This window comes from Desmodus rotundus, chromosome 5 (assembly GCF_022682495.2).
Source record: "Desmodus rotundus isolate HL8 chromosome 5, HLdesRot8A.1, whole genome shotgun sequence".
Taxonomy (NCBI): domain Eukaryota; kingdom Metazoa; phylum Chordata; class Mammalia; order Chiroptera; family Phyllostomidae; genus Desmodus; species Desmodus rotundus.
The window spans coordinates 82251671-82263888 of NC_071391.1; the positions used below are offsets into that span (position 1 = coordinate 82251671).

At 41.6% G+C, this 12218-nt stretch overlaps 1 protein-coding gene across 3 annotated transcripts in view; it reads right to left on the reverse strand.

Annotated features, from left to right (window-relative positions):
* The window catches only part of PPP2R1B (protein phosphatase 2 scaffold subunit Abeta), a 39430-nt gene extending 27634 nt beyond the window's left edge, over positions 1 to 11796 (reverse strand). For all 3 annotated transcript variants that reach the window (XM_053924616.1, XM_053924615.1, XM_024570786.3), the window contains exons 1-6: positions 11657 to 11796; positions 10794 to 10884; positions 10293 to 10393; positions 7254 to 7486; positions 6807 to 6954; positions 159 to 314 (exon numbers count right to left, since the gene is read on the reverse strand). In XM_053924616.1, coding sequence (XP_053780591.1) covers positions 159 to 314; positions 6807 to 6954; positions 7254 to 7486; positions 10293 to 10393; positions 10794 to 10884; positions 11657 to 11770 — 843 coding nt within the window. In that variant the 5' untranslated portion in view covers positions 11771 to 11796. The remainder of the gene's footprint in view (positions 1 to 158; positions 315 to 6806; positions 6955 to 7253; positions 7487 to 10292; positions 10394 to 10793; positions 10885 to 11656) is intronic.
* Between the last annotated feature and the right edge of the window lie 422 nt (positions 11797 to 12218).

Here is a 12218-nt window from a genome sequence, read left to right on the forward strand (position 1 = left end):
TGAACAAAACAATAGCACAACCTTCAGGTATACATTTTCACCACAAACACTTCTCATTCATAAGAATTAATTCAGAAACTTTTGGTATGACAACAAATTTCTGGGTTTCTTGGTTTTCTTCTTTACTACTTAAAAAAATGTCAGTGCAATAACTTTACCTCTGAAAATTTGTCAGCTACCATATAGCGAACTCGCCAAGATTTATCTTCCGCTGCTTGTCGAAGTGCAGGCATCACCAAAACCTCCAGGTCATCCTGAGACAGTAACTGGGCAATACTGACACAAGCTTCCACAGCCAGCAGGCGCACTGAATCCTAAAGGAAAAAATATCTCTCCATTAGACAGTATTTACTGACAGTCACAGGGTGACGTGCGCTGCTTGTGTCATTAAAAAACAAATAAACAAACAAACCATACTACATGCAGCTTCATGATTCTACGTCTTGGAACAGCTACTCCCTTTGCCTAGGATGATATATCAAAGCTATCAAAGTAGAAATTTATTATATGAGTAAACAGCAAACTAATTACATTGGCTACTTCAGAGTTTTTGTTAAGAAAAATTAAATGAAAATCTAAAGTAGAAAAAGGAACATTTTAATGTCTTCAAAGCCTCCCTATAGTAAGAAGTTGAGAGATGAAAATAAAAACTATGCTTGAACAAGTTTATACCAGACCAGGACACAGTAAGAGATAAGGGTGAGGAATCATTGGAAAGCTCAGTTTTCAAAATATAGGTAACCCCACTTTTCAGAAGTTTATTTATACAACTTTGCTTTTACGAAAGGCCGAGATTAATGTGTTTTCTCTATCCGAAAGAAATCTGAAAAGGATTTTTAAAAAAAGTATATTTATTATGCTATTACAGTTGTCCCATGTCCCCCCCTTCACTCCACTCCATCCTGCCCACTCCCTCCCTCCCACATTCCCCCCGCTATAGTTCATGTCCATGGGTCATACTTGTAAGTTCTTTGGCTTCTACATTTCCTACACTATTCTTACCCTCCCCCTGTCTATTTTCCACCTATCATCTATGCTACTTATTCTCTGTACCTTTCCCCCCCATCCCCACCTCCCACTCCCCTGTTGATAACCCTCCCTGTGATCTCCATTTCTGTGGTTCTGTTTCTGTTCTAGTTGTTTGATTAGTTTGCTTTTGTTTTTGTTTTAGGTATGGATGTTAATAACTGTGAGTTTGCTGGCATTTTTCTTGTTCATATTTTTTATCTTCTTTTTCTTAGATAAATCCCTTTAACATTTCATATAGTAAGGGCTTGGTGATGATGAACTCCTTTAACTTGACCCTATCTGAGAAGCACTTTATCTTCCCTTCCATTCTAAATGATAGCTTTGCTGGATAGAGAAATCTTGGATGTAGGTCCTTGCCTTTCATGACTTCAAATGCTTCTTTCCAGCCCCTTCTTGCCTGTAAGGTCTCTTTGGAGAAATCAGCTGACAGTCTTATGGGAACCCCTTTGTAGGTAACTGTGTCCTTTTCTCTTGCTGCTTCTAAGATTCTCTCCTTCTGTTTCATCTTGGCTAATGTAATTATAATGTGTCTTGGTGTGTTCCTCCTTGGGTCCATCTTCTTTGGGACTCTGAGCTTCCTGGACTTCCCAGAAGTCTATTTCCTTTGCCACAATGGGGAAGTTCTCCTTCATTATTTGTTCAAATAAGTTTTCAATTTTTTGTTCTTCCTCTTCTCCTTCTGGCACCCCTATAATTCGGATGTTGGAACATTTCAAGATGTCCTGGAGGTTCCTAAGCCTCTCCTCATTTTTCCGAATTCTTGTTTCTTCATTCTTTTCTGGTTGGATGTTTCTTTCTTCCTTCTGGTCCACACCATTGATTTGATTCCCAGTTTCCTTCCCATCACTATTGGTTCCCTGTACATTTTCTTTTGTTTCTCTTGGCATAGCCTTCATTTTTTCATCTAGTTTTCAACCAAATTCAACCAATTCTGTGAGCTTCTTGATTACCAGTGTTTTGAACTGTGCATCTGGTAGGTTGGCTATCTGTTCGTTGCTTAGTTGAATTATTTCTGGAGCTTTGATCTGTTCTTTCATTTGGGCCCTTTTTTTGTCTTGATGTGCCTGTTACGTAAAAGGGTGGAGCCTTAGGTGTCCACTGGGGTGGGGTAACGCTCGTTGCTGTGCTGTGACGCTGGACGTGGGGGAGAGGCTGAGAGGGAGCATTGGCGCTTGCTCCACTCTCTGTCAGATTTCAGTTACTCCCTCCGCTACGCACAATCAGGCTGGGCCCCTCTGGTGCTGATTCCCAAGTGGATGGGCTTGTGCATGCTCTAGGCCCCTGTGGGTCTCTCCAACTACCTCTCCTGTGAGGCTGGGAGTTTCTCCTGCTGCCGCCTCAACCCCCAGGGGTGTTTTCAATCAGAGGTTTGAGGCTTTATTTCCCCACGCTGGAGCCCTGGGTAGTGTGGTCTGCTTCGCTCCCCTGCTGTTCCTCCGGGTCTATCTATACACGAATGTGGGGCCGCAGAGTCTGCCAGCCACCACCTTGTAGGGTCTGCAAGCTGCAGCCTGGCCTGCTCCATTCCACAATCCGTCACCTCGCTGGGTCCTCCAGCCACCACCTTGCCCTGAGTCCTCTCTGCCCCGGCTGCCCATCTCCACCCCTTCTACCGGTCTGGATGAATGTTTCTTCTTTATTTCCTTGGTTGTCAGACTTCCATACAGTTCGATTTTGTCAGTTCTGGTTGATTTTTGTTTTAAAATTGTTGTTGTGCAAGGAGGCACAGTATGTCTACCTACGCCTCCATCTTGGCCGGAAGTCCAAGACTTTTGCTTTTACAAAAAAAGGTGTAAAGCTGAAATGGCACTTGGCATTTGTTTTGCGTGAGCCGTCATAGAGGCAGCGCACTTGGAGCACACTGCACCACAAGCTCCTTCCCATGAACCATACTCAGCATCGAGATGCCAGATTTGAGCTGTTTCTATGTGCATCTGTGTTTTATCTTGATTTACTCTGTGCATGTGTTAGTAAGATGTATCCCTAAGGTAATTTCTTCTTTGCTTTAAGTTTACGTCATTTCAGCTCGCAAAAGGTTTCACAGGAATGCTCTACTTTCAGATGGTAGGGGAAGTCTATACTTAATTTGGAGTGGCAATAATAGGATTTAGGCATAAGATGATGATTTGGAAAGAAATATAGAAAAAAAAAACAGTATATATTTTTAAAAAGTTGTATTTAAAAGTTGAAGATCAAGAACAAAATAACTTTGAGGTAGCCAAACCTAGAAAAGCACAGCAGGAAAAAATTAGAAAGATAAGGGACTAATGAACTCAGCTTTCCAAATGTAAACTGCCAAATGTCAATGTGATACCTCTATGTCCTTTGAGTAAATGGAAATACACTAGACAAGTCAATGAGAAATTAGGGGTTGACACTATAAACTTGGCAGTCATAAATATATAAGCAGAAAGTGAAAGTATGTAAACATATTAGCACCCAGGAGAAACAGGACAAAATTTTATACCTAACTACGTACTTTTATATATATAAAAACCATACATATGTGTTTATATATGCACACATATAAAAATAAGTGACTCAAACTTTCCAAAATATTACAAATTTTTAAAACTATAGATCAACAATAACTTACTATATGCCCAAGACACTCCTCTATCCAAATAAACAGGCTAAAAAAGGCAGAACTAGGTTCTTGGTGGTAGCTATAGGTATTTTTGGATTCCAAAAATGATGCCAAATCAAGGGACTACTATCATCTATGGAAAAATACACAAATATATATTTGTTAAACTAATCGATTACTTCTCTTCCAGAACTGATTTTCTCCCCTACACCTGCCCCTCCCCAAATTTTCTCCATCTCAGCAATGACACCACCACCCACCCAGTTGCTCACACCAAAAATCATGATCTTCTTGATGCCTCTTCCCCTCACCCAACCCAATCATGTCTCTGCTAACTCTCCAAACCTATCTCCAGGTTCTCTCCATCTTCACTATATATCCCTAGTTCATCATCGTATCTTACCTAGATTATTAAACAAGCCTCCCAACTGGTCTTCCTGTTTCTACTCTTACCCCCTAACTTTACAATTCAAAGTTAGAATTGTACTTAGAATCATTCAAAGAAGCCAGAATGATCTTTTAAAAATGTAAATTACATCAAGTCATACCTCTGCTTAAAATCTAGGTGTATTCTCATTGCACCTAGAAAAGAAAACCCAACTCTATACCCTGCCTTAAAGGCCCTCCATGATCAGGTCCCTGCCTATCTTCTCCAACCTCATCTCTTACCACAGTTCCCCTCACCCACTATGTCCCTACCACAGGACCACTACCCACATGTGTCCTCTCTTACTGGAATTCTCTTTTCCTAGAGCTCTAACATTCTAGGAAAGGGCATGGTTGGCATTTTTCTTTCACGTCTCAAGTTTATGTCACCTCTTCACAGGCCTTCTCTGACTTGCCGGTCTAGAGAAATACCCTATAATCACTCCCAATTATATTATCCTACTCTATTTTCATCATAGCATTTATCCCTGATATTTTGCTTATTTATCTGTAAACTCCATGACAGTAAGGTCCTTATATGCCTTAATTAACAGTGAATCCCAACACTAGAACACTGTCTGATTTGTAGGAAGTGCTTGATTATCTTTTAACAAATGAGTAAGCCAGAACCATCAATTCTAACAGTGGTTGGAAGGAATTCACATACACATTATTACAACTAAGCACTTAATATTTTTCAGCATCAATTGCTGCTAATACCACCAGACATTACATGCCTCTTGATGAAAAGTACACCACACTATGAAGTGATCTTACTGCCCCAAGAACATCAAACCTAAATCTCACTGAGCCTCTAGATCAGAGGTAGGACAAGCACCAGCTAAATCTAGGACAAAGCTAGGTTGTATAAATAAAGTTTTACTGGAACACTGCCCAGTAGCTTACATATTATGGTGTTTTTGTGCTACAACAGCAGAGCTGAGTAGTTAACAACAGAGACTATCTGGCCCACAAAGCCTAAAACACAGAGGTGAGCAAAAAGAGGTTTACAGTTGTTCATATGGAAAACCACATGCAGGTTATTATTACAATAGTTTTATTAACTCAAAAGAACAGCACAGTACAACTGTAAACCTACTTTTGCCCACCCCTGTATTTACTATCTGGTCCTTTATAGAAAAAGTTTGCAAACCCCCAACTCTAGATTCATCTACCATTTTGCAGGAAATGCAGAGGACAAAGAAAATATTACATTATCCTATAGGAAATATAATCAACAAAATCCCAAACGAGGACCCTAAATCTGCTGTGCAATGTGGTAACCACTGTCCACACCTGAAAAGTGGCTAATAATAATGACAATTATTTGGGTATATTGGGTTAAATATAATATATCGTTACAATTATTTTCACCTGTTCTTTTACTTTTTTAAAATGTGGTTACTAGAAAACTTAAAATTAATAGGTAGTATACACTACAGTTCAGGTGGACAGTGATGTTTTAAACTATAATATTTGAGTAATAAAAAATGCAGAGGAGGGTGTAGTTACCATAAAAGTAAAAGTAAAGTGTTAGTTTTAAGGGGGTGGCGAGTGGGGAGTGAAGGGGGTGTTGTGTTGAGGGCCTCTGGCTAGGGTAGTGGCTGTCAAAGTTCTGTTACCTTTCATAGACTGCAGTTACAAGATGACATTACCTTATAATAATTCATTGACTTGTATAGATTGTGCTGTTTTCTATGTTATTTAATAATTTTTAAAAATCATTTTGGAAGTAAAATTTACCATCTCTAGATTTAGAGTCTAAAAATGAGACTCATCAGTATGTGCCTGGTGCTGTTGGTCCTGTTCACATGCAATGATTCTAGGGCAGACACCAGGCAAATTAAACCCCAAAAGGACTCTGGCTATAGTACAGAACTCTGGGGTCTGATCCTCTGAAGCACCGTACAGAGAACAGGACAGCCTCACTGTGAAGGCCATGAACTCGGGAGCCAAACTGCCTAGATTCTAATCCCAACTTCACCACCACTAACTAGGCAATCTTGAGCAAGTTACTTCAATATTCTGAGCCTGTTTCCTAAAATGTAAAATGAGGTATCTACCTCATGCACCTGTTGTAAGAACTGAACTACCTTATATATATAAACCACTTCACACAGGCTAAGAACGATTACATACTTTATTTAGGTGCTTGCTGCTGCTGCTGCTTTTGTTGTTGTTGTTGTTGTTGTTACTATTATTTCTACAATAAGAGATCTAGATCCTTGGGTTGAAAACTGCTATTATGTGAGATCATCCTATACACTCACACAGAGGAGCAAAGGGTCAAACAGCTTTCCTAACACATATTATGCTTGTTTATCTGCAAGTAAAAAATTCCAAGAAACATTACCCTCCCAATATGACAATCCTGACTTCCATGGGCAAAGGTACATTACCCCTTAATGCAGTTTTGTCCTTCCTTTGTTTTAAATTTTTAATTTTTACTTTCCCATTACCATTTATCCCCCCTATACCCTCTTCCACCTCTACCCAACCACAACCCTTGATTTTCTTAATTATAGATCCCATTTCCTCTGGCTTCCCCCTTGTATAACAAATGCCAATAGAAGAGAAAATCATGGTCTGGTTAAGAAAGAAATATAAAGACACTGAAATGGGTCATATTAAATTTCATGAATGCCAGAATTAAGTATTAATTTTACAAAAATAATCCTAACATGAGAACCAAACTCCCCAAAGAAATTCTTAAAATACTAGGAGAGGAACATATATGTGTACTCTAAATATGGAGTTAACTTACCTGTTCATCTGAAGCTAGATTAGTGAACAATGGAACAATCTCACTTTTCACACTGTCTAATTCTAAAACTTTTGCAAATTCGCCCAATTTGGAAGCAGCAGCTCGGCGTACCATTGGTGTGTCATCTGAGCACAAGGAACGGAAGTGCCTGGAGCAAATAAAATAATGAAGGTACTTCCTGTCAAATACCACTGATTAAACAACCCCAAACAAAACACACACACAGCAAGGTATTTTAGAGGTTTCCTCTTCCAAACATTGTGATTAGGCTTCTAATCATGAAAGAAATAAAGATAAAATATTGGTGTATTCAGCTGGACAATAAAAATTGATGTCATTAATCCTATTATTCTGATATCAGCCACTCACTGGTAACAGGGTACTATGTAAATTATCAGCTATGAGTTCCCAATAATCCCAAACAACTAAAAAAATACCATATCTTACTGTCTAATTTCTGCTTTGACAGCATTTGAAGCCCTGGGATAGCAAACGCTGAACAAACCACATGCAGATGTGCGAGAAGTGAACCAATCCCCACTCGCTAGGCGTTTCACCAGAGGAACAAAATGAGCTTCCAGAGCAACAGGAGTGTGCTCCTGGGATATCTGCCTCAGGGACTCCACAGCCTTGTCGCGAACCACAGTCTCTTCCACGGTCGCCAGACTTTCCAAAGGAGGCTGAATAGACCAAAAGGAAAACCAAAGAACACTTACTGAATCAGGTTATCTACAGATTATCACCTTTTAAAGTGACTGAAGGGAGGTGGTACATGTAACCAGAATGTTAGCTACATCACACCAAATGGTTACTTTCAGTTCACACAGTGATAACATATGGTGTGTCCAACCTGAAGACACGACTTCTGTAGGACAGCCAAGATCTCATGTCCCAGATGGTAATGCCCAGATGGTGTCTACAAATGACACAGTGGAAGAGACTCAACACAGTATTTAGTATTTATTGTGAGCTGAATCACTAGGTTTAAAAGATACTTAGCCAAATTTAGACAGGATCATGCATATTTCCTCAAGAGTAAGTGCAAAAACGTGACCAACACTGGGCACCACAATAACACAATGACATCTCATCAGACCACTGAGTCCACTGCCTTTGGCATCTACCATTCCTAGAGATGTAAGCAGCCCTTATCCACTGGCCCTACACTACTACCTTATCCAACTTATAAGAGCTCAGTACAAAATCACTTTTTTCAGAATACATCCAGAGTCTTTCCATGAGCCAGACATACAGCAGGGGTTTCTAACGAAACAATTAAGTAAGGAGTGTAGACATGGTAGTACTCCTTGCTTGCAGCTTTAGAAACAAAAAAGACCAAAGGGTTGTTCTGGTCTAAGATCCATAAGTGGCACCGGCCAGTAAAAAGTGAAGTGGCTCGTTCTCTGAACCTCGTCCTTTCTGGGTTTGTATTTGGTCAGGCAGATTCAACATATGCCATGAGCTAAATTTAGGTCAGTTCTACAAAAGCCAGATGTAAAACTAACCAAAAGAGTGAAACAACTATAATAGGTCAAAGGAAAGAAGCACGTCTACTTACTAATCCATTTCAAAAATTGTTTGATACACAAAAGTAGAACTCAGCTTTCATAAGAGGGATTTCAAAAACCCTTTGAAAAGATACTGCTTTCTTACTTGAAAAAGTCCTTCATGATCTGCCCTTCTGACCTTCTCTATGCAGTATCATTGTATAACCTCTATCACTACTACAGGATAAGGCCCAATTCCTGAGAAATGCATATGAGTTGTCTCTGGACTGAACTCTGCCCATTTCTCCATGCCATTTTCCTACAGCCTCCTGACCACCACTCCTGCCTACGCCAGCCCAACACTTTATACCCCAGCAACACAACCTGTGTTCAAGCTCTTTCAATAAAGGATTATTGTTATATTCTAGCATCGAGAGTTGAGAAAAAACAGGAAGGCAGGTACCTTGCTCTAGTGGAGTTTATATTATAATGGAGGAAGACAACAACTAATCAAGAAAATAATTAGATGGTAATGAGTACTCTGCAGAGAAATACTGTAGGATGATGTGGTAAGAGGTGACTAGGTTGGGTGATCAGGGAAGGCCTCTGAGCAGACACATTGAAGTTGATATCTGAATGAGAGAGAGCCAGTCACAGGAAGCTCAAAAGGACATTTTATTAGAGAAAATACCTAGGACAACAGTCTTAAGGCAAGGCTTTGTAAGCTAAGGTACAAGCTAAGGTAGGAATATGATCTTCTAAGAGCCATGGCAGGGAGTGATCCATCTGTGAGGTAAAGAGTTATTTGTAAATGTGGGGGTAGGAGGCAAGTAGAAGGCAACTAGTTAGGAAATTACCACAGTAATCTAGAGGACAGATCATGTGGTGGGCAAAGACTAGATGAAAGATGAGCTAGGTAGTAGTGGGGATGGAAAAACTGGACTAATTTGGAATATACATGGAATCTCCAAGATCTGGAAAATGAAGAAGAGTTAAGAATGTCTTCTAGGTTTTAGCTTGTGCGATTGGGTAGGTGGTGATGCCATTTACTGAGATGGGACAATGACATGAAAGGCCTATTTTAGGGAGAAAAGTGAATTCTGTTTTAGGCAGGTTAAATTTGAAATGCCTGCCTGATATCCAAGTAGAAAAATAACAGGAAGACACAGAAAGAGACAAACAGGTAGATACATATATATCTTTCCGTATCTGTATCTGGAGTTCCATGGAAAGGTTGGAAGTAGAGACAGAAATTATTAAGACTCAGCATCATATAGACAATATTTAAGCCTCTAAGCTTACATCCCTATCTTGTCCACTGTTGAATTCGAAGTCGCCCTTCAAAACCTAGTTCAGACATCATCTACCAAGAGGTTTTCCCTCATCACTCTAGGTTAACCCCCTTCTCCTCTCTATTACCTGTGTACCTTGCATGGGCTTCTATTTTTCCATCTAACACTGTACAGTAATTATTTGTTGACACATAAGGACAGAGACCTCATTCCATTGACAGTGGTCTTCTACATCAACATTGTAACTTCAGTGCCTGATACAGTAGGCTCTAATAACTGTCAACCAAATTGAACACAACTCAGCAAATTCAGTCAGAGGTTATGTTTAAAATCAAAGACAGAAAGCTGATATATGTATATAAACATTTCCAAAGTCATGACATTGCTAGATGGGAATTAAGATTTCCAATTTCAGTGGGAAAAAAAACCCATAAACAAAAACAATCAAATCATTCTTCTCCCAACTTCTAAACTAACAAGTCTACAGAGGCAGACAAGAGGAAGAAGTTCTTATATTTATAGCCAGAAAAAAATAAGAATGGGTTATTTGAATCCAAAGTGCCTACATTATTTGTTCTCTCCACAGCTAACATTGGGACTCTCCAAAAATAAATATGCATAAAAAATGCTGCAATGTGCGTAGCACCCAACAATGAACCACTTACACTGCAAGAGTTCTAAAAGGAGGGTAGGCAGAATATACTCACCAGCAGACAGTGGGCAAAGTCAGGACCTCCAACCAGGCCGGTGAAATTTCCCAGCTGCTCAGCAAGAGCTAACAGTACCTCATCTTCATCATAAATTGTATCTGGAAATAACAAACCAGCACTCATCAACAAGGACAGCTAGCCCAGAGCTAGACACTCTAACAAAACTAAGAATACACTCCATCAATGTGTAAGTAGATGGTCCTCTCATTATTCCAACAGTGTTTTCTTCCTTCTCCAACAACAGTCTTCTTGGATCTGTTCTACAGAATGAATTAAAAACTCATAATGCCATATCAATTACTCTCCTATTAGCTAAATAGTTAATGTCTGAATATGTCTAATCACATTACAATATGCTCCATCCTGCTTCTTTTGCACAAAAGCATCAGGCTCAATTTAGTACTCAATACTGTGGGTAACAAATTCTAAAACACCAAGTTTTGAAAGCAACTGGAAATGGAAATGCCTGTGCCTTTCTTTAAACAAAGATTCACATACCTGTAAGGAATGGCAGCAGTTCAGTTCGCGTCCTTTCCACTCCAAGTGCTAGAGCAATTGTTGATAACTTCTTAATACTGTTGAGACGGAGCTTTAAAAAAAGAAAGTGAAAAGAAGAACAAACTAAAGAAACAGTTGGGATTTAGACCAAAGGCAAAAGTTGCAAACTGATAAGGATAAGGAAAACCTTCAATTTAGATTTTATCCTACGAGGAAACTCAGGAGCAGTGTTTAACATGGCTTCATTAGCCAAAGGAAGATTTCTCAGGAGAAAACTCTGAAGGGCCCATTAAAGAAACGAATGAAAGAGAATATAACATCCAAGAAGTGAGACAATTTTAAAAAGAGAACTTTGGCGGTGGCAAGCTGGGGAAACGGTTGACTACAACTCCTGCCTTTTCAAAGAGAAGTTCTACGAGGGCTGATACACCGGCTCCTCTAGTTAATTTAGCCATCCCACCCTAGTTCTACCCAACAAACCCGGCCAGTTTCCCGGCCGAGAGGAAAGCATTCATTCCCCCCCACTTCCAAGGGCCCCTCGCCCGCCCCGCGCCACCTTCCTGCTTGCTCCTCAACAAGGACCACCCGCCCAGCGCCAGAAGCGGGGAGCCCACCGCACCTCCCGGAAGATGCGCCCAGATGCGAAGCCAGCTCTCCCACAACCGCCCGGGTCGGAGGACGGGTGCTGGAGAGATCCCCAGGAGGGCTGGGTCGAGCACCGGTCTTTCCCTTCCTCCGCCTCAAGTTTCCACCAGAGCTGGATCTTTCAATCCCCGGACCTGCCCCACCTCGACGCCGGCCTTCATCCTTCCCTACCAAGCGCCAGACCGAGCCGTCCCCTCTACCCGGCCAGACTCCAGTACCTGCACGTCCTCATTGCGGAGTTCGTCTATTAAAACCGCGATCGGGTATAGCGAATCGTCTCCGTCTCCGCCAGCTGCCCCTGGGCCAGGACCAGGCCCCGCCGCGCCCGCCATGTTCTTTCTCCTCCTTCTGGTCACCACCGCCCACCCCGCGCCCAAGCCCCGCCCCGCGCCCAGGCCCCGCCCCGTGCCCTGGCCCCGCCTCGCGCCCTGGCCCCGCCTCGCGCTCACGCAAGGTGGGCTGTGGCCGGGGTTCAGGCTCCACGGAGGTTGGGTAGTGGAGGCCCTGCCAGGTTGGTGGAGGCCTGTCCCCGGCCCCGGTTGCGGTTGCGGGAACTGTAGGCCTGAACTCCAGAAGAAAGGTGGGCTGGGAAAGCGAATGAAGCCCCCACGTCCTCTCCCCTGCCGAAAGAAACAGGGGCAAGGATTCTTCCGGTTCATGGTTGGTCTGAAGAGGTCAGGACCTACCTACTTTAGTGATCCGTGCTCTCTGACCGGATCAAAGAGGATGCTCAAGGCCAGGAGGAAAAAAAAATTAGCGCCTCCCCTGCCTTCATCCTGG